The sequence below is a fragment of the Mercenaria mercenaria genome, chromosome 6, assembly GCF_021730395.1.
Source record: "Mercenaria mercenaria strain notata chromosome 6, MADL_Memer_1, whole genome shotgun sequence".
Lineage (NCBI taxonomy): Eukaryota > Metazoa > Mollusca > Bivalvia > Venerida > Veneridae > Mercenaria > Mercenaria mercenaria.
In genome coordinates this window covers 17,577,186-17,599,684 of record NC_069366.1, presented here as the reverse complement: position 1 = coordinate 17,599,684, position 22,499 = coordinate 17,577,186, and the positions used below count along the sequence as shown (strand labels likewise).

At 35.0% G+C, this 22,499-nt stretch overlaps 1 protein-coding gene across 4 annotated transcripts in view; it reads left to right on the top strand.

Moving 5' to 3' along the window:
* LOC123549531 (calbindin-32-like) overlaps nucleotides 1-22,499 on the top strand; it is a 100,711-nt gene that overhangs the window by 63,989 nt on the left and 14,223 nt on the right. For all 4 annotated transcript variants that reach the window (XM_045337694.2, XM_045337693.2, XM_045337691.2 and 1 more), the window contains exons 3-6: nucleotides 6,755-6,844; nucleotides 8,147-8,233; nucleotides 13,605-13,661; nucleotides 16,521-16,604. In XM_045337694.2, coding sequence (XP_045193629.2) covers nucleotides 6,755-6,844; nucleotides 8,147-8,233; nucleotides 13,605-13,661; nucleotides 16,521-16,604 — 318 coding nt within the window. The remainder of the gene's footprint in view (nucleotides 1-6,754; nucleotides 6,845-8,146; nucleotides 8,234-13,604; nucleotides 13,662-16,520; nucleotides 16,605-22,499) is intronic.

Sequence of the window (22,499 nt, the reverse complement as noted above, 5' to 3'; positions counted from 1 at the left end):
TATTTCAAATATTTCTTTTCATTATGAATATTTTAGCAGTTATGACAGCACACATCAATTTCTCCTCTTCATTTTGATAGATGTAAACATACTTATTCTAACAGAACACATTATTGCTTCCAATTTTGTTTCACTTACATTGAGGATATAGTTAAAATCAATAAAAGTTTCAATTTCCTTCGATCAAATTAGTCATATTTTCCCGAATATTACTACTTATCAGTACTAATGTGTGTTTTTGGCTTCATGAAAAATACGATAATGTATTGAAAATGTTGATAGCATGACTAAGCCTCTTTATATATTTAACGTTAATGTTAGACACGAAATGGAAAGGTGGAAGACAAAATCAACTCCCTCTATCCCTTTCTGTGGTTTGGAAAAGATTGGAATCAACATATGTGCTATTTAAGTTATTTTTCTGACTGAATTTGGGATGGCCTTTATTTTCCTTGTACACATTTCATCTGTGGGATGTACACACAAAAAATTCAAAATAAGTTATTGGGTTGAGAATTATCAAATTTAAAAAAAACAAACTAGATAGTCTCGTAAATGATAAAATAAAAGAAGATCCTTTGAAAGAATAGCAGACTCGGTTTGATTGAGTATGATCGTTGGAGGCAGTGAAGTGGGAAACCTTTAATGCCTCCTAGTACCGGCTTAAGAGAAAGTCTAACATACAAATGATAAAAGGTAAGGGTAGATTTCACAGAAGCACAGAACATCCCAAACACAGCCATAGAGCCATGCATCTCAAAGTAGGTCCGTAACAGAAAGAAACTGCTACGGAAAAATAAAGAAAATCGGTTGCTTTAAAAATCCAACAGCAAGTACATTTCAATTATATGCCAAATACAAGAAAGTGAGATAAAGGGTGGGTGTTGGGCGAAAGGATGATTATTCAACAGGGAAGCAAAACATTTAATGCACTCTGATTCCTAAGCTCTAAACATATAATAACATTGAATCCAAGAATGACATTCATATGCAGAAGCTAATGTGAGCAAAACTGACCAACTGTTAATCGTTATTTTTCATGTACAGATGTGAGCTGTAAAAGAAAACATTTTTCGCCCTTGTTGACGTTTATTTTGTTTTGTAGCAATCGCCAAACGATTCATTTCGCAAAATTTAGGGAAATATACTTCTAATTATTATTGAGTCACTTGGATTCATATTAAACATGAAGGTTTTTATTCCCTTTGCTTCCTGTGCGAAACAGTTCCTAACGTGTCCTACCGCTAAAGCTTAATATAGTGCGATTTCTTAGAATTCAAACTATATTGAATCCTGTTATTGTTGTGTCAGTCCATCCTACAATCCGCTTATCCGTACGAATGAGGTATCGTGTTCGGCTCACAGCAAAATAAGACATTATTTGGAGACATTTTGACCTTTACGTGGTGGGGTGTTATTCCGTAGCCCAATGATCAGTGTCGTGTAAGTGGTCAAAATTTAGTTGGTTTCATTCATTGTCCACCTTGATCAATGAGTCAAGTGTTCATGGATGGTAACATTCTGGCATGTCGCACCTGGGAAGAGGCATTGTTACGTCAATATCAAGGTAACATATTGAGTTCAAATGTTTACAAGTAAAATTTTGATGCAGAGCATCAAGTCGCCGGAGAGCTGTCGGCTAATATTTTGAAGACTGGTTTGGAAAAAAGGCTAATAAATCTATAATTGCTATTGCGATGCATTGCATGCATGAAAGGCTTAAAAACGTCGCATCCTTGATGAAAGTTACCCCAAAACCGTTACCCTCTTACCATCTTAATTGTTTTCTTTGTTTACAAACCAAAGCTAAGCCTCGTTTTGAAACCCACGCGCCAGCATCCTCACGAATAAGAACGGAAATCTACGACGGCAAATATTTTTCACATTTTCCAACAATGAATGCAAAAGATTTCTTGTAACCGAAACATTTCGACAAATTATATTATATATCCTCTAATGAAATGCCCATAGTTTGACAATAAAGTAAAAAAGAATCACGAGATTTATAGACGTTTCCTATAGGTTGATGGTCAGTAATTTTGTTTCATATAAAAAAGACAACTTCAGGTCGTCTTGAAGTATCTTTGTAGAACATCACTTTTTCCTACACCTATTTTTCATGAAAGTTCTATTATAAATTTACGACAAAAATGAAAAGAAAATAGGGGGTTGAATAGTTCCTAGTGAAATGCTAGTCAGTCAATTGTGGTCTGCTACCCTAAAAATGGCACATATTTGCTCGTGTCCGCACAAATAACCCCTGCTTTCGGTTTCTATCTGTAAAACCTGCCATGTGGGTTGTATAAGCATGAAAACCGTTTCATCTCATGCAGAATGTATTCTAGCAGTGAAAAAGTGTAATTTAAAAGCACTCGTTCTACAGGAATTTGCGCTAGAAAAATGGGAAAATTAGGATCTATTTACTATGGATTTCTTTCGACTACACCGCAGAAGCACATTTTCAACCGAATTACTGACCTTATTCCGACGGACAAGAGACAGTCACATATTCCCTTAAACTGTTTTTCTTCTCTTGTCTTACATGCGCTCATGTAGATTTGTTTTTCGTCTGCAGAGGTATATTCTAAATATAGCAGCGTGACGTAGACACAGGTAAACACTCAGCCAATAAATGCTCGCTGGAAATCTCTAGCTGTCGTTTATTTATTTATAGGGATAAGTTCTTTATACATTTTTCCTATTTTCCTAGAAATGCTATCTTTTGAAATAATAAAAAATTTTATGCAGTTTTCAGCTCATAATTCCTTTATTATTATTATTATTATACCAGATTTGTTGAGCGCCCTTTTCATATGGAATATACGTTCAAAGGCGCTTTACAATTAAACATGTGACACATCGCAGGTATGTAGGAAAAAAAGAAAACATGATATATGCAATCACAAAACTGAAACTGAACAATTTGATTAAACGCCTTTTTTATAAATGATATATTCAATGGCGTTGTACATAATAATAAAAAATAATAGTTATTACAACAATATCATAAATGAACAATGATAATATTTACAGCCTTATTGTAACAAACAGCCATGAAACAATGTGTTTAATATTAAGCATTCAATAACTGTCTTATAATTCTTTTATTTACAATATCATTTTTTCATTGTCACGTATTAATAACTGCTCTTCTCCAGTGGCAAAATCCTAAAGCGTATCAAATATAGTCGCCGGTTCCTACCGGCGACTAATTATGTCTTCCTTATATCCGAAACATAACGCTGCCAATGATGAAAGGATTTACTTGTCCTGCACTTTCCTGTTGCAACAAGAAAGCATGTTTTTTGTTTTCAAAACGGTCTTCCACGCATTTGAATGCTTAATATTAAAAACATTGTTTCATTTTTAGCCAATAACGTTTATTATTGTAACTAAATGCAATAAAGACTCAAAGTTACACTTAAAATTTGCCAGGATCACTGGCACCAGAAAGAAAACAAAAACACTGCATATGTTATACCTTACCCCAATGTATGTTATAAGGACCATGTTTATGAACAGGAAAATGTACTAACACATTTCAATGTTCATTTCTCACCTAAAATATGCAGCTCAGTAAATGGGTACTATGCATATTGGAAACGTCGTTCGCTCTTATTTGTACGCTCTTGGCACTAAATAATTTTCTTTTTATACGTGAAAATTTTGAGATAATTATCTGCTTGATTTCCCCCGAGTACATAATGTTAACTTGAAAAATATAACGACTGTTACCTCTTCCACTGAGAGAAATTTGTAACTGTATTGCGAAAATTATCCTTTTTTTTAACAGATGACCATCTCTGCTTATTTGAAATGAAGGCATTTCCTAGGATTTTCCCTGCGGACAGATTTCACATATATCTACTTTTATATTTGGTTATCATGATGGCATGTCACCATTCTCGATTTAAGGTATAGACTGGATAAATGAATGGCCAATTTGAAATTGGTACTGATCAGAATTATATTTAACATGAAAAATAAAATTTATTGACCTTTGTTCTTAATTTTATACTTCAGTACATATTTTAGAACATATTTGATACAAATGATTATATAGAATCATAATTAAGACGAAATATTTAAATATTTTCTTTTTATTTCTGAGAATAGTTCGTACGTTATAAAAACTGCTTATTTCTTATCCTAACTTGAAAAAAAAAAACATGAATATCAATGCTTTTTCTGAGCCTTTTAGATTAAATACTCGGATTTAGAAATTACTCATTTCTATATAAAGTATTTAAAAAAATATTTTTTTCCTTTGCTTATTACCTGAAAGCCTATATTGTTAATTATGACTACCTAACATATATTAACACAATAAACATAATCTTTGACTATAAAATGTACAGGTATTGCAACCGACTTTTTAAGTTTTTATTTGCTGAAACATTTTCATTCTTTTACCTCGAATTGTCCGATACCATCCGCAGCTATTCAACTTTATATTTAACCCCAAAAGAAATATAGTAAGTATCGGATCGGCAACTGCTCTACTATGAGTGAGGCTGAGCTGTCACAACTCCTGGAAATGACCTTAAATGAGCCTCGCCATGAGAAAACCAACATAGTGGTTTTGCCACCAGCATGGATCCAGACCAGCCTGCGCATCCGCGCAGTCTGGTCAGGATCCATGCTGTTCGCCAACAGTTTCTCTAACTGCAATAGGCTTTGAAAGCGAACAATATGGATCCTGACCAGACTGCGCGGATGCGCAGGCTGGTCTGGATCCATGCTGGTCGCAAAGCCACTATGTTGGTTTTCTCATGGCGCGGCTCAAATAATGTTTTTCAAATCAAGTTGGTTTTGAACATTCCATAGATTTGTTTGAAGTTTAGAACAAGTGCAATAAATGCGAGATTTACTCTTTTCTTAAGTACTCAAGACGACTAAAACACATGTACATCTATTTATAAGCAGAAAAAACGATATCGACACGTATTGTATCATCTCAAAATTAATATATCAAATCAGTCAATACAGAATGTGCATTTAACAAGGCAAATCTGACAAACTTCGTTCTTACAGAAAAGTTGAAGAATTACCGTCGTGAGGAAGGTGGCTAAAACAAAAGATTATGTAGAAGTTTCTTATGTCATTTGACCTTTCTTCGTATTTGTTTGCAAGCTTGAAAAATCTGGAATGTCTGCCATATTGGCAAATAACGAACAAACTATTTCTGTCTCATGAGTGGCAAAATATCTCTTAATTTGTCATCAATGTTCCCACTAATGACATTAAACAATAAGCTTTACATTTACTATTTCTGCTGTGTCTGACAATGTGATACACTCTAATAGCATATGCTGTAAGCCAGAAACATAACCATTATTTGTTTTTTGGGGTTAAGAGCCGCTCACCGACACAAGTTACGTCATTTGGCGACTGTTCAAGCATTAATTCGTTAGTGTAGAAAGACCCGAGTTACTCCCCCATCCCCACCCTGCACACACCCCGGACATTTATTTCATCAGCTGTGTAGAACCACCGACCTTTTGTAAGCCGGCTGGATGGAACTCATGTTGAGAATTCTACATCTAAATAACATCACAAAATCAGTTTAAGCTATTTTAATGTTCTCGCGAAAAGGGTACAATGTGTAGTAAATGTAATTATAACAATGGAAACTGCCCTTCACTTTAAAATATTTTAAACGTATATACCTTTGTAAATAATGTTCGAAGGCAGGCAAACCCGCTTTTCAGCTTTTCATATGTTACAGGTAGCAGTATCCGTTGTCCGAAGATGTTTAGAATTATATGTTTTATACTGTTAGAATAATATCTTTTCAACTGATCTTTTAGATAATATCCTGTATTGTAAGCGCTTAATTTTATATCATTCATATACGAGTATATTAACGTGGGTGCTTGTGGCACTTTGTCACATAAATTTATGTTTCCAGTACTGAGAATGTTACGGAAAATCAATTTCCTTAACACTGTCTAATAAAGAGATAAGAAGCTGGAATATGAATGCTTGCCTACTTAATGGATCGTCATTAACACGGTGTTTAATGTTACTGGTTAGAGACAAATAAAACGTTCCAATTCTCAATCATGTGACAGAATTCACATGAGTTGTCATTTAAGAAATAATAAGTATCAAAATTAGGTTTATCGTAGAATAACCCGAGTTTGGATTTCATATGCGTATGAAAATATCATGAAGGACGAAGGCCTGAGTAGTATATTTCTACGCACAAGAGCTTCTAACGAGTGTTGTTCTACGATAAACCTTATTTAGATACTTCTTATTTCGATTCTTACACGAATTACTTCAAATAACGTTAGACGAGAATCACTAATCGTAGATTACAACTGCATGCTACGCGGCAGCATTTGGACAAAACACGGTGCGCGCGCAGCATAGTTCAAGGTCGGTTTATTGCAGAATAACTCGAGATAGATTTTGCTCTACAAGGCTGGTCGTGTTAGAATATGAAATATACACTTACCATAACTGATTAAGTCCTTGTCAGTTTTAAGCAAATGTTGCTGGCATACAATGTTACCATTCCGTTACTGATGTTACTGAATAATTTGATTCTGTTACTGACGAGCGTACATGTCGCTTTTAACTTGAAATGAGAAAACATAATATAGTAATACCGAATGAGTAACAATAACTAAATTTAGACCTGTTATAATTAGCAGTTTCCCTATCTAACTGATGTAAAAGGATTTTCTGAAATTGATCAAAGATTCGTCTTGTCTTGTATAAACGGTAGTTTCAACGTCTATTTCAGGCCATATCTGATTCTGCCTTGAGGGATACGAAGAAGCTTGTGCTCAATGCTTTTGATGAAAACAACGACGGTCGTATAGATATTGCAGAGGTACGTCTTTACTACTTTAACCTTTGCCCTCCTAAATTTCTAAAATTGACAGGTCCATCATTCAATTTGAGCAGCACTACATATTTTTCAGAGGAGTGTTCACTGAAATTTACTGACTGAATAGCGAACAGTGCAGACCATGATCAGACTGCACGGATGTGCAGGCTGATCTTGGTCTGCACTGGTCGCAAAGGCAAAATCACTTGCCACCAGCAGGCTCAAGGTTAATATATAAATGTAAGAGTAAGAAACTACGATTTAACGGAAATTTGATAATGTTGTTCTGTGAAGTATTAAATTTGACAATAGAGAATAACTTTGATACTCTCTCTTTCATGTCTGTCAGTAATATAATATTTCAAGCGAAGAGGTGTATCTTTGGCTTTCTGTGCATATAGTATCTTTTCATATCACCCGTTTGAATATGATATAAATCTGTATTTACATACAACAACGGAAAAGTTAAAGCGTTAGACACAGTGTGCAGTGTGTTTAGTAGGGCAACTTTCGAAATATTTATATTTTATTATTGTATAAATTATACTTATAGTAATAATTCAAATAAATAATTTAACCAATGAAATTGATTTTTTACAGTCAGTGTTTTGAACTAATATGAATACGGTATAGTAAAATAAATATTGCCGTTCTGAAAGGTTGATTTGAAAACTGTTCATCCCTAGCAATAAGAATACCTCCCGGGGAATGCATTATATATAAAGAATCATATATCTGCCTCTAAGTTGCTTATTTATAATTTATGCACATAAATCAATAATTATTGGTCATCCTTTTGCATAAACATTTTGTCAAGAGGGGAAATATAAAAACATTTATTGATAGCTATAAAACATATATTCAACATCAGAGTGGTAATAATATAATATAATTAATTAAGAACTAATTTATAGCAAAGGAGTGTTTTATCACTATTTATACACGATGGGCGGTTATACGTCGGGCTCAATAATTTCACGTATTACCCGCCCGAGTGTATAAATAGTGTTAAAACACGATTTTGCTATAAATCATTTCGATTCTAATATAACCTTGATCTAAAACAGTAGATCAAATATAGTAGCGCTCTTTCTTGGTCGCAACAAAAACATTGACGTCACCGCACGTTACCGTGACCTCATTCTAGCGTAATAGTGTTTTAACAGAGAAAAGTATATTAAAATAATATTTATTGCCTGAATGTGTATCTATAATACTTTGCAAACATAATAAATAAATCATAGTATCTTGAAATAAATGCACAATTAACACAATGACAAAAAGGACGATTTCTTTTTTCTACAGCTTGCTCAGATACTCCCAATGGAACAGAACTTCCTTCTGTTGTTCAGGCGAGACCATCCCTTAGATTCCAGTGTTGAGTTCATGAAGGTAAATTCATGTTTTGCACATTTCAAATCAAATTAATTCAAATTGTCTTTATATCGCCCTTCCTTTCTTGTATAACTCAGATACACTGATAGACGAGAGCAAATTCCACCAAAACTAGTACTTGTAATTACCTGTTTCTCGTCAATGTTACAAAACAAGTCTTTTCTGCCTTTTATGGTTACAGTATACGATAGGATTGGCGGTTACGAGAAAACAAATATTGTGACAAAAAGTTATATTGCTGAGAACGGAAATGATTGAAGTTGTTTACGTATAAACTACTTCAAGTCTAAAAGTAAATATCCATACAAAAGGAAGTGTGTAAAATCTAATTTCGCTTAACAACAAATTAAGTGATACCACATGTTCCCGATAGTGCATCTCCGAGCGTTAAATACGCTTTTTGACTCCTGAGCAGGGTCATCCGCGAGACAGATATTTATTTTCAGCTGAGAACATAACAGAATTTATTTGACATTGAAATCTCCCCACTGCCTTTATCATGTTTTATTAAATTATAATGTACAAGGAAAGTTATATATTCCTATTCATGATATGTGTGATATTCTTTACTATACATCGAAATGTTTCTATTTCTTCAGTAACAAGGATATATTGCACTTGATCTAAAAGTAAAGTGATATGGAAGTTGAAAAATAAGATAAATCACACAAAATTGGCTAATTTTCTCACATTAGCGTACTCAGTTGAAACAGTCCGTTGTTATTTCGCTTTGTTACGTTCAATTTTTTAATCGTTCAACGTGCAGACTTGACGTTATTAATATACTCTTTTTGAATCTGACCAGTTGATGCTTCGCTATCTATTCCACTGCCAGGTTAAGTCATCAAAATTAAAATAAGGAGGCCCTGAGTGTAGCGACTCGAGGCTTCTGAGTAATCAGGAGCCCAGTAAGCCCAATTGGTAGAATACCTGACTAGAAAGAAAGTAGTCGTGAGTAAGCCCAGCTGGTATAATACCTGACTAGAAAGAAAGTAGTCGTAGGTGCGAGTCCTACATTGGGCAGATGTTTTTCTCCTCGAAAGTTAAACGTGATAATTGCCCTCTAAGTGAATAATGAATTTTGGGCCTACGACCCTCAGACCTTCGTGCACTTCTTCGAACAACTTTCATGTATCAGCGCGGAACAATCAAGCATAAACAGGGATACACGCAGAATATAATATTAACTTATTACTTCTGTTCCTTTTGAAACATTTATGTGTACCTTTAGGGATGCTGCTAAACTGTGATATGTCATTGAAATTACATAAAATGACGGTCTTCAGTCGTATCGGAAACCAGTGATATGCGACGTGTCAGCTAAACTTATGTGATTATTATTGAAAGATGATCAGTTTTGAAGTACAGCTTATCTAAAATCAAAAGACGTTGTTACGTTCTTAGAACAGGGATATTCTTATTGGACCTTTGCTTTTGCTTTTAAGTTGGTGTATGTATTTATTGGCGGCTATAAAACAGTTCTCCCGGTACAATCAATCAATGCTTCTACAACATTTTTATGAATGGATTTCTAAATTCTAAGCCCTAACCCTCTGTCAAACCCCATTTTCCAGGAATGATACGTTCTGAGCTCTTAGACTCTTTCGAGCATCATTTTCCGGGAAAGCTAGAAAGATCATGTATATTGTTACATTCCCCACTAGTGCATATGTTTCATAGAAGACAGTTGATGGAGCAGTCCTAAGAGTATTACTATGTCACAGGTCATAATAATAATTAAATTGATACTTTGCGTACAAATGAGGAAAAAACTGTCATAGCTGGGTTCCTATTTATTTTAGCCTCCTATTGGTCATTTCGTCCGCATTTTCGTGTCCGGTCCATAACTCCGTCATTCATTGAGCATTGATAATATTTTTAATATTATTTGGCACAAATGTTTCCCAGGATATAACAATGTGTCTTGCGCAAAACACGGACCCCTGGCTCAAAGGTCAAGGTCACACTTTGAGGTCAACAGTCAACGGAGCTTTTTTCCTGTCAAGTCCATAACTCTGCCATACATGAATGGATTTCCCTGGCTCAAAGGTCAAGGTCACAATTAGAGGTCAAATGTCAAAAGAGTTTTATTCCTGTCCGGTCCAGAACTCTGTCATCCATCAAGGGATTACAATATTACTTGGCTTAAATGTTCCCCATGATGAGACAACTTGCCATGCGCAACACCAAGAACCCTAGCTTAAAGGTCAAGTGGATCTTTGAGATCAAAGGTCAATAGGATTTTTTCCTGTCCGGTCTATAACTTTGTCATGCAAAACAGGATTCAAATATCAGTTGGCCCAAGTATTCCCCTGGATGAGACAACGTGTCATGCGTGAAACCCGGGTCCTTAGCTGAAAGACTAAGGTCACACTTGGAAGTCAAAGGCCAAAAGGGTTTTTTCCTTGTCCAGATTTGATGTAAATAGGCATAAATGTTCACGACCATGGGGCGGATTGTCATGCGCAAGAACCAGGTCCCTAGGTCTAAGGTCAAGGTCACATTTAGAGGTCAAGGGTCAAATTCAAGAATGACTTTTTCCGGAGCATTTGTTCTTCATGCATAGAGGAATTTAGATGTAACTACATTCAAATTGTAGGTGTATTTTGACGTATCTCTACCTGGTAAAGAGTTTTGTGTGGACTAATGTTTTATAGAATTAACAAATGTATAGCTTTTGTATGTGCAAATTTTAATCCAAGTGTTTTGTTATAACATATTGTATATATAATACAATATTGTTTATACACCATTGACAAGATATCAGTTACGTAATCCTGCAGTAGAGAAAATTAGGTGCCTTCCAGTTAGGGACTTTGTATTGCATGGCAATACTTCATTCACTTGTCTGTAAGGACATAATGTTCTTAAAATTCTAAGCAAAATACTTTTAAGAACTGTTTTGTCGTTTATTGATAACTCCAGTTTTAATTTGAAAGTATCTTATTAGTTTCCAACAAATTTAATATCGACGGCGAAAGTGTCATTTCTAGAAGGAATTTGCTTTGTAACAGACTTGTTCAGATATGTTATTAAAATGTAAACTGAGACATGCGATTCTAATATCCAGACTGTTTTGGCTTCGAAATTACATCCAAGCTTAAATACCGAGGAAAACAAGTGAGAACCAGTTGTTTGCATTGAAAAGGCTTAATGGTCAATGACAGGACAAGTTCATATAATCACACATAGTTATAAATCGTCTTTCTGTTCAAAGGGATGAATGTGGATATTTACGTGTTTCATGGCTTTGCTGTTATTATGCCCCTTCCCCCCCCCCCACCCCCCACCCCCAACCCCCTCCCTTCGATGAAGGGGTATATTGTTTTGCAGATGTCGGTTGGTCGGTATGTAGACCAGTCCGTTTCCGGATGATAACTCAAGAACGCTAGGACCTATGATCATGAAAGTTGATAGGGAGGTTGGTCATAACCAGGAAATGAACCTTGTTGATTTTAAGATCAGTAGGCCAAAGGTTAAGGTTACAGTGACCCGGAACATTTAAACGGTTTCTGGATAATAACTCAAGAATGGATGGTCCAAGGATCATGAAAGTTGATAAGGAGGTTGATCATTACCAGCAGATGACCTCTATTGATTTTGAGATCAGTAATTCAAAGGTCAAGGTCACAGTGACCCAGAACTGTTAAATGGTTTCCGGATGATAACTCAAGAATGCTTAGGCCTAGGATCAAGAAATTTGATAAGGAGGTTGGTCATGACCAGCAAATGACTCCTTTTGATTTTGAGTTCAGTAGACCAAAGGTCAATGTCACAGTGACCCGAAACAGTTAAACGGTTTTTTTCGCATGATAACTCAAGAAATCTTGGGCCTAGGATCATGAAATTTGATAGGGAGGTTGGACATAACAAGCAAATGACCCCTATTGATTTTGAGTTCAGTATGTCAAAGGTCAATGACACAGTGACCAGGAACAGTTAAATAGTTTCCGGATGATAACTCAAGGCCGCTTTGGCCTAGGAAAATAAAAATTGACATGGAGGTTAATCATGACCAGCAGATGACCCCTGTTGATTTTGAGGTCAGTAGGTCAAAGGTCAATGTCACAGTGACCCGGAACAGTTAAATGGTTTCCTGACGCTTCAGCCTAGGATCATGAAAGTTGATAGGGAGAATGGTCATGACCAGCAGAGGACCCCTATTGATTTTGAGGTCAGTAGGGTAAAGGCCGGAACAATTAAACCATTTCCGGACGATAACATGAGAAAGCTTGGGCCTAGGATCACGAAACTTAATAGGGAGGTTGATTTAGACCAGCATATGTATGACCCCTTTTGATTTTGAGGTCAGTAGGTCAAAGGTCAAGGTCACATTGACCCATATCAGTAGAACTTTTGTGTACAGTGACCAAATAATTTCTGTTCCTTGTGCAATTACTGAATGCATCAAGGGAGGGGAGTGGGGTGGGGGAGGCATTTCGTATTAGATTTATTCTTCTGGAATGCGTATTTTTTGTTTATCCTTGTTTTAGAAACTTTTAAAAGCGTCCGTTAACAACATGATAATGTCTGCTTACAGACATGACTATCGGACCTGGGATGAGATGAAAAATTGACGTATAGAGAAGTAGGAGTTGCTTTTAGATTATATATAGCAGCGATAAGGCTGGAACGGGAGGTGTGAGGCTTCGAATACTGGGTTCATTTGACATGTTATTGCAAGATAAACATTGCAAACAGTCTAACGTCATTTTAGTATACATTAAGTTATGAGATCAGCCGCAATAGTCCGGCTCCATTCCTTCAAGATAGATCCATTTGGCAATGAGGGTCGTTGCTTTGAAATCGCCAGGTAGCTAAAACTCCAGGTATGCTTGAACGTGGCGGCAATAGATTTCTGTCTGTTTAGCCATATTTATTTTCATCCTGGGTCCGATTATCGTGCCTATATTTAACAAAAACTGCATGTGGGACTTTTTTCTGTTAAGAAATAAAATCGGTACATACTGCTTCTTCCTTACTGACATAATGGAAAATTCAAGTCTTAAATTAAGACTTAAGAAAAAATATCATTTGCTTTTAAAAGCGCTGTTATAATTATGTTTTAACGACGAAGATTGAAGGATATTAATGACAAGAACGAGTTAACAGATTTTAGATTTAGGAAAAGTTAGCTGGATTTTACGGCCCGAGAGTTAAGACAAACATTAACTAATGAGTATATAGACAAGGTCATTAAGAACAAAACAAAAAGTAAAGAAACACATTAGGAGCACTGTTTTTGGAACATTCAGTGGTGGCAAAACACTGGACTAGGGATGAGAAAAAACACCCCTTGTATTTGTATTGTCCTAGAAAAGTGTGTGTCATACTCTGAAACGTTGCTACTTTTCTTTTTCTTTGATAGATATGGCGAGCGTATGACAGTGACCACAGCGGATATATCGAAGCAGATGAACTGAAGGTAAGATCAAAACATTTCATATTAAGGAAGATATGCACGTTTGAAACAAATTGTTCTACAACGTGAAATTCTATTACACCAGTTTTTTCAAAGCAGAAATGTATCCAATTAAAAATTGCACTTTTGTAACATTTTTACATATGCAAAATTCCGCATTGCAGATTATAATGCAATTTTTGGATAGCTTGAGATTTATATATTTCAATCATATGACCAAAGAAATGTTAAGGTCTGTTTGCTAACTTGTTCACAGGTCAAATATTATTTGAGCCGCACCATGAGAAAACCAACATAGTGCATTTGCGACCAGCATGGGTCCAGACCAGCCTGCGCATCCGCGTAGTCTGGTCAAGATCCATGCTGTTCGCTAACGGAGGGTTTGAAAGCGAACAGCATGGATCCTGACCAGACTACACAGATGCGCAGGCTGGTCTGGATCCATGCTGGTCGCAAATGCACTATGTTGGTTTTCTCATTGTGTGGCTCATTTATACTAAACGTATAACGGTTATTAGGCTTATTCTAGGTTCTCCGGATAAATGGCGTTACACCGTCACTTCCTTTTAAAGGGACTAAATCACACATTTTAGACGAAAAATAAATTCTCTCAAAAATCCATACAAAAAGTGAGTACTCTGAAAGTGACTATCTGAAAAGATGGAAATATAACAGTCAATTATTAGTTAATTTTGCATAAAAGTTCAGAAAATTAAGCGTTGAGACCATACTGGAAATTGCTGGTTTTCTGTCTAGTTTGTTTATTGCATAATGTATCGCAAACATTTGAAGTTAAAAATTTCTTAATTTTGGATTTATACATAGAGAATGTTTCGATTCCTTTTATTTGTGTTGACCCAAAAGTTGGGGCCTTCCCGAAGTCGTTGCGCGCGGTTGGTTGCATAAGTTTAACCATGACATCTCGTTAATAATGAGGTGCGCGGCTATTACCGGGCTTTGAGACGAGATGTTACAAAATGTAGGATGTTTGCTGTTCCAACAGCCACCTTTGTGTCAGAATTTTAAAATATGCAAAATGTATCCGACACAGGTACAAAAAATTAACTGCAGTATATATTTATATGCATTGCTGTTCGAGTAATTTGTACTTGGATGAAATATATGATGGTTTTATATATTGGTTATGTATATTGCACGAATTGAGATCTTTTGCCTTTACACACGCTATATACGCCAGTTTATTCCTACTCAATATATCCCCAGATACAAACTATATGAATCTATATTGTATAGACGCATGTCAGTCATTTGGTTAAACCGCCCGTCAGTCCATCTGTCCGCACACCCATACAATTTGGTATTAGGTGGTCATTTCATTGTTTGAAAACAATAGAATGACCACTTAAGAGATAAACGACTTAAGTGGTTATTTAATGAATACAAATGATTTCTATTGTCCTAGGCCACACCTCCTACCACCTAAGGTATCATTCGTTTGCTCGGAAGTATAACCGTCCGTCCTTCCGTCCTCCGTGTCAACTCCATATGTTCTAAACCGCTGGGAATATCTTTATAAAAAATTATAAAAAAAAAAATACCTGAAAGATTTTCATAAAGCTAGCATGAATTATTAACCTCACCAGAAAGACGTGCAGAGTGCAGAACCCTGGTTACTAAATTCAGGTTCAAGGCCTCACTTAGTGATTAATGGTCAAATAGCTTAACTTCGTGCCAGCTCCATATTGTTTCAATAACATGAAAGATTTTCTTAAAGCTAGCAGAAGTTGTTTATCTCACCACGACAACGTGCAGACTGCACAGCTCAGATAACTATGCGTCTGCTCCATATCTTCTTCACTGCTTGGAAGATGTTTGTAAATGTGATACCAATATGCAGATTGCACAACCGAGCGAGCTTATTAGGCCAGAGGTCAAGGTCAGACTTACCAACCAATGATCAATTACGAAAAATTATGTGTTCATTCCATTTCTTTTTGAATGAATTTCTAAAAACTAGCATCGGATGTTAACCTCATTAAGACGACTTACAACCCAGGTCACTTGGTTCAAGGCCAAGGTCACAATTGAAGGTCAAAGGTCTTTTTCGCAACATCTTACTTTCCATGGATCAATGTGTCCTCTGGGAGTATTAATCGTCGGAGTGATAACTCTAGTTTGAAAACTGAAAGAATATTAATCGGTTCAGTTATGTACTTAAAAACCTCGAGCAAATCATAAATCTTTTTACCATTCATTAAAATAATTATATTATACCCTAACAAATATCTATCACATTACATTTGATTTACATGACCAGAAAAGGCCATTGTACTTGTATAATTTGTGATATTTCTTTAATGATGATAGGATATTGCTGACCTTACATTCTAATAATTCTAGATGGTATTAACAACTGAATTATAATTGCTATATATAATGTGTAAATTGGTTTAGTTTCAAATAAATGGATATATACGATGGTATGTTGCTGTTTCAGGAGAAAAATACAACATCTTTGAATAAATAAGCGTTGTGGCTGCTTAAAATAGTTGAACTTTACAATATATAAATATTCTCTGAACTCCACATTAAGACTATGAAGGTGTTTTTGTGAATATTTTTTTCTACTTTTATCGAATTTTACGATGATATAACCTTTCATAGCAGCAATAAAGCATAGACATTATATATCAGCAAATTCTTTAAAATTAAATCTGAAAGAAGTGCAAAAAAGTGTAACTTCTGTTTTGCATCAAATTTCACATACAAGTACTCACCATTGCTAAACGTTGAAACATCCAGTTATAAGATAAAGTAATCGTTGAATCAAATTTAATACATCTGCTACTGTAATGGATAATTCTAATTCTCACGTTTTCTTGTTGTTTTGTTTTTCTGCAGAATTTCTTGCATGACCTCCTTAAGCGTTCTAAGAAAGATTCCGAGGTGTCAGAGGAACAGCTCATTATCTATGCTGACACAATGGTATGTAACTATGTTATCTATGCTGATACAATGGTATGTAAAACCTATACATTATCTATGCTGACACAATGGTATGTAAAACCTATACATTATCTATGCTGACACAATGGTATGTAACTATGTTATCTATGCTGATACAATGGTATGTAAAACCTATACATTATCTATGCTGACACAATGGTATGTAAAACCTATACATTATCTATGCTGACACAATGGTATGTAACTATGTTATCTATGCTGACACAATGGTATGTAAAACCTATACATTATCTATGCTGACCAATGTATGTAAAACCTAAATTCTTATCTGACACAATGGTATGTTACAAACTACATACACTGGTATTAACATGACATGAAATTAGTCCTTACATTATTATGCTGACACAATGTATGTAATTAAATTTAACCCAACTTTATCTATGCTGACACATGGTATGTATGTAAAACCTATACATTATCTATGCTGACACAATGGTATGTAAAACCTATACATTATCTATGCTGACACAATGGTATGTAACTATCATTATCTATGCTGACACATGGTATGTAACTATATTATCTATGCTGAACAATGTATGTAAAACCTATACATTATCTATGCTGACACAATGGTATGTAAACCTTACATTATCTATGCTGACACAATGGTATGTAAACTATACTTATCTATGCTGACACAATGGTATGTAAAACCTATACATTATCTATGCTGACACAATGGTATGTAAAACCTATACATTATCTATGCTGACACAATGGTATGTAACTATGTTATCTATGCTGATACAATGGTATGTAAAACCTATACATTATCTATGCTGACACAATGGTATGTAAAACCTATACATTATCTATGTGACACAATGGTATGTAAAACCTATACATATACCTGGATGCTTGACACACAATGGTATGTAAACCTTACATTATCTATGCTGACACAATGGTATGTAACTTTTACTATGCTGAACATGTATAAAACCTATACATTACTATGTGAACAATGTATGTAAAACCATACATTATCTTGCTGACCATGTATGACTATGTATCTATGCTGAAATATTGAAAAGCTCAGACATTACTTATGGTATGCTGTAACCAACATTGATGACTAATGGTATGTTCAACATATGTGTAGACGCTTTACTGACACAATGGTATGCTGACTATGCTGATACAGTGTGATGCAAAATCCGTATCAGTATCTGAGCTGATACAGTTGATATAAAGCCCAGATGATTATGCTGACAAACTGAGCCATTTTCTGTGCTGACACAATGGTGTGTAAAGCCCAGACATTAGCATTGCAGATACAACGGTACGTATGTTTGATGCTGACACAGTGGTATGTAATAGCCAGACATTATCTCTGCTGACGTAATGTTACGAAAACCTAAACAGAAACTATTCTGACAAAGTGATCTGATGAAACCCAAACATTTTTGTGCTGACAGAGCGGTATACTAACTATGCTAACACAATTATCTATGTTGACATTGCATTACAACAATAATTTGAAACACCGAGACGTTATCTATACTGACACAGCTGTATGTTAACTCCTCTGATTCAGTTTTTGTAAAACGTAAGACAAATCAAATGGTCCAAATAACTAAATATCTATGGTCTTTAAAAACCCAGAAGTTATCTGTGTTGACATAATAGTACGCAAAACCCAGACATTACTTATGTTGACATAATGGTTTTAAAAGCCAGATATTATCTTTGCTTAAAACGTGATTTGTAAAATCTCTGATCTGAGCTAACACAATAGTATGTAAAACCCAGAAAGTATCTGTGCTGACACAAGGATATGTTAAATCTCATAAATTGTCTGCGCTATTAAACCGTATGTCTTGATTGACCTGACTTAACGAAGTTCATGTCATTATAAAATAATATGAAGTGTAGTTTTATAGAGGTACACTCTCACCGTGCCTCATTATCACATCTGGATGTAGAACTAATTTATACTTTAAAATGCATGTCAGTAAAGGAATCGTATAAGGGAATAAATATATATAGCTGTCGTTGGAAAAAGAATAACACTGAATATTATCAACACTAATACATATATCATTTTACCGGTCTCCTTAAGTAAAACTATGAACTGTTTGAGTTTTAAATGTTCATTTTATCTTGTCTTACTTGTATTCTTTAGACAATAGGAAAATCCCTGTGAAATAAAAGGGGTATCTCGAAAATATAAATTTTATTACAAACCTTGGCGTTTTAGAAAATCAGCGAAAGCCCTTTTTACGAAACTATTCACACAGCCGTCCTGTTCCAGCAGTATTGGTATAACTAAACCATAATGACATTGTTTCTAAAATTCAAATACAAAAATAGTTTCTTTTTGAAGCTCACAAAAATATTTTATTTTCAGGTTAGGTGACAAGAGTCACTACTGGCTATCTTTCAGTAGCTTCAAAGCACATACTCAAGCTATGTGTTATGAATATGACACATTATTTTAAATTCCTTCTCCTTTCAGAAAATTTCATTCGATTTTAAGCGTGCAACAAGCAAGGCTATTACGTATATACTAGTTTCTTAAGAAACTTTTATACTAATTGGAGGGCGCATCAATGGTTTTAGATACAAAGGCAGTTCAAAAATTAAGTAGAAATGTTTAAAAAAAAAATTGTTAACTTCCGAAACACTCTTGATTTATAACTACGTTTCAGCATGAAGACATTGTTTTGAGATGTCTTCATAAGGAGAAATAATTTACACCACAGACATTATCGGGTCGGATTTTCTAGTTATCGTTCATTTGATAGATTACGTTGCGTGGATTCTTTTGCTCTTATCTGACAGATCTGTACCAATTTTTGTTAAAACTGTTTGGATGTTCTTTGAAATGCGAGTAAAGAATAAATTGTGTTTTTATTTTTTTTATTTTTAAGAATAATAGATATTATTTTCTAATATATCGTTACTAAAAAGGCGAATGCACTAAGTATATAAAGTTTACTTTGATCTTTCTGAACACAGTTACTCTTTTCGTTCTCCATAGTACTAGTTTGGAAGGAACACAGGGATTTTTTATGTCATATTCTATTAAGGATCCGTTTCTATTACCTGCTATAATTGATAGTTAAATAGGTTTCAAGTACTAAGTATTGCTTAAGGGTTTTCTGATGCCTATGATGTAGGTCATAGATGGAAAACATGGTATATCAAAAACTATATGTCTAATTATGTTTGCCTCCTCTGTAATGTTGGCCATGCGCGAAGCTTGAATTTACAATTTTGAAAAAATCGCGATTCATCGCTTTGCCAGCGTGATTGTGCGCTGTGCACTTGGTCATCGCGAACGCGATACGCGAAATCGCGACAATGAAGTGCTATATCTCTTACCTATGACAGAGGAGCGGAGCACAAAGAATGAGATCACAATGGCGAAGTGCAAAATCAGGATAGCGAAGCGTGAGAGTACAATGCCGATGCGCGAATTATGAGAATTTTGCTATACTTTGCGCTTCGCCATTGTAAACATACTTTGCCATCGTGATTTCGCATTTTCACCACCGAGATTTCGCGCTTCGCAATCATACAAAGACGATTCACGAAGTAAGAGCTCACGGTAGTGAAGTGCAAAGCATTCGCTAACGCGATCTTACGATTAGCCATCACAAGAAGGCGACGAGAAGCACGAGATCATAACGGTGAATTGCGAAATTACGAAAAGTTCTGCAATTTTGAGTTTCGCCATCGTGATCTCACGCTTTGCATATCACTAGAGCAAGCAAACGATTACAACTGTGAAACGCAAAGCACGAGACCGCGAGGCGAAGTGCGAGATCAGGATGGCGAAACTGCGAAATGATGCACTTCGCCATGATCATGATCTTGTGCTTTGCAATTATGATCTCGCACTTCGCCGTTGTGATTGTGCGCTTCGCTTATGACCAATATAAGACAGGAAGCGATGCTTCTACCAGAACACAGTATGTTATGAACAAGGTGACACTTCTGCCAAAGACTTCACAGCAATTACATACAGGACGAGAATCTTAATACGTTTTTGATCTAAACCAGTTTCATGTAATCTTGTAAAACCCCCATAAACAACCGTTTTCTGTCTTTAGGAAAGAAAGCAATTTTCCCTGCAGACATTATCATGTCAATGAATTTTCCAGTCATCCATTTTTGTAATTCGATTTCATGGCGTAAAGAATTTTGCAACTGGGTATAATTAGAAGCAAAATTGTCTCGAATATATAAATTGCTCGAGGGTCGTACACCAACGAAAGGTTGTCTTACTCAATTGCCTTCATTATCATGTTGGTTTTCTCTCGCATTGTCTCTTTAAGACCACGTTCAAGACTGTTAGTAATGGTCAGTAACTTATCTTATTTGTGCAAAATTGGAAGATCATAAATAAACCAGTGAAATCAATGGAAACTTACTGTCATTCAATTATACAGAGTTCTAGGCAGTAAGTTTTTGTACATAAGATTCAAACAATAAAATTCGTTTGCTTAAGACTATTAGCTAATATTTGGGTCTCAACACACTTTACACAGTCTGTTAAAGAATTTTCTCTCTAGATCACAATTTATTCCTCAGATGAAAAGCTATGCTTTCTAATTGTATAATGGCCTCCAAGAGTAATACTACACATTTAAATAATTCCGCCTCTCAGTAATTAAGGAAATACAATAATGTCGAGTCCTTTGTATGGCAAGTGAATTTATTGGTTTAATCAAATTGCACGTAATTAAGTTTTAGTCAGTGTATGAATTATGACTGTAAATATTTTTGATTAGATAAGATAGATTATAATATTTCTAACTACTGTAGATTACTGCATTATCTGACAATATACATTTTGTTTGTTTTTAGTTTTAGTTATAAGTGCACTGGTGTAGTTTCTGTTCTTTTTCTACAGCTGAAAAGTCACAGACCCCAACCAGAATGGAGCGGTATAAGTTGAAAAACACTGTTGTGCATTCTATTTTCAAAAAAAGTTAAAGGATCTTTAACACAAATGAAGAAAGAAAAACTAGAATTTTTTACTGGCAGTAAATTTCAGTTCAACAATAAAACAAACCCGGTGAAAATCAATTAAGGTCATAAAATACTTGTGAATTCAGTGATATACAGTACTATCTAGTTCTAATGGCAAAGTAAACTAACCAAAACAGATAACAGTGACTGTATCTTTCTGGCCTACAAACCGTACTTTTATCACGATAGGTTTAAAGTCGCCCCCACCCCTCCCGACACACACACCCCGCCTGTCAGCATTAAAATTTCAATGAATAATAAAATCTCTGGAAAGATGCTTTGGAAGCATTGAACGCAACCAAGAAACGTTATATTACACTTTGAAATTACTAGTATACGAGGAATTTTTCAAAATATATGCACCACTTAATTTACCCATCATACCAAACTTTTTTACTATGATAAAACAATTAAGTAAAATAAGAATTGACTTTTAAGATCGGTCGTAGAAATATAGCGGTGTGCCATAACCATGGAAACGGCTACTGAAGCTGGTAATCGCGGAAACTCAAAAAACTTTCTTGTGTCATATTTCAAAAGGTGATAGTATTAGAAACTTGATTTTTTCAAATTTCCATTAAGTTATGAATACCTATTGTTTGCAGTGATTATATTCAAAATATCTTATTGAATTTCTTAACTGTCATCAGCACGTGCAATTTTAGTAATATGCACGTGCATTCAGTTGTAAACCAACAATGTGCCTTTTATTAATCAGAAAATGTTTTCTGATCTTAATTACATCTATTGTTGATTTTTGGCTTGAAAATATTGTATAATACGCATGCTGTTAAAATTCTAAAAATTTTGATACGTCAGTTTAATATCATTTTATATATTAATGCAGCGGATTGCATGCCACATGGG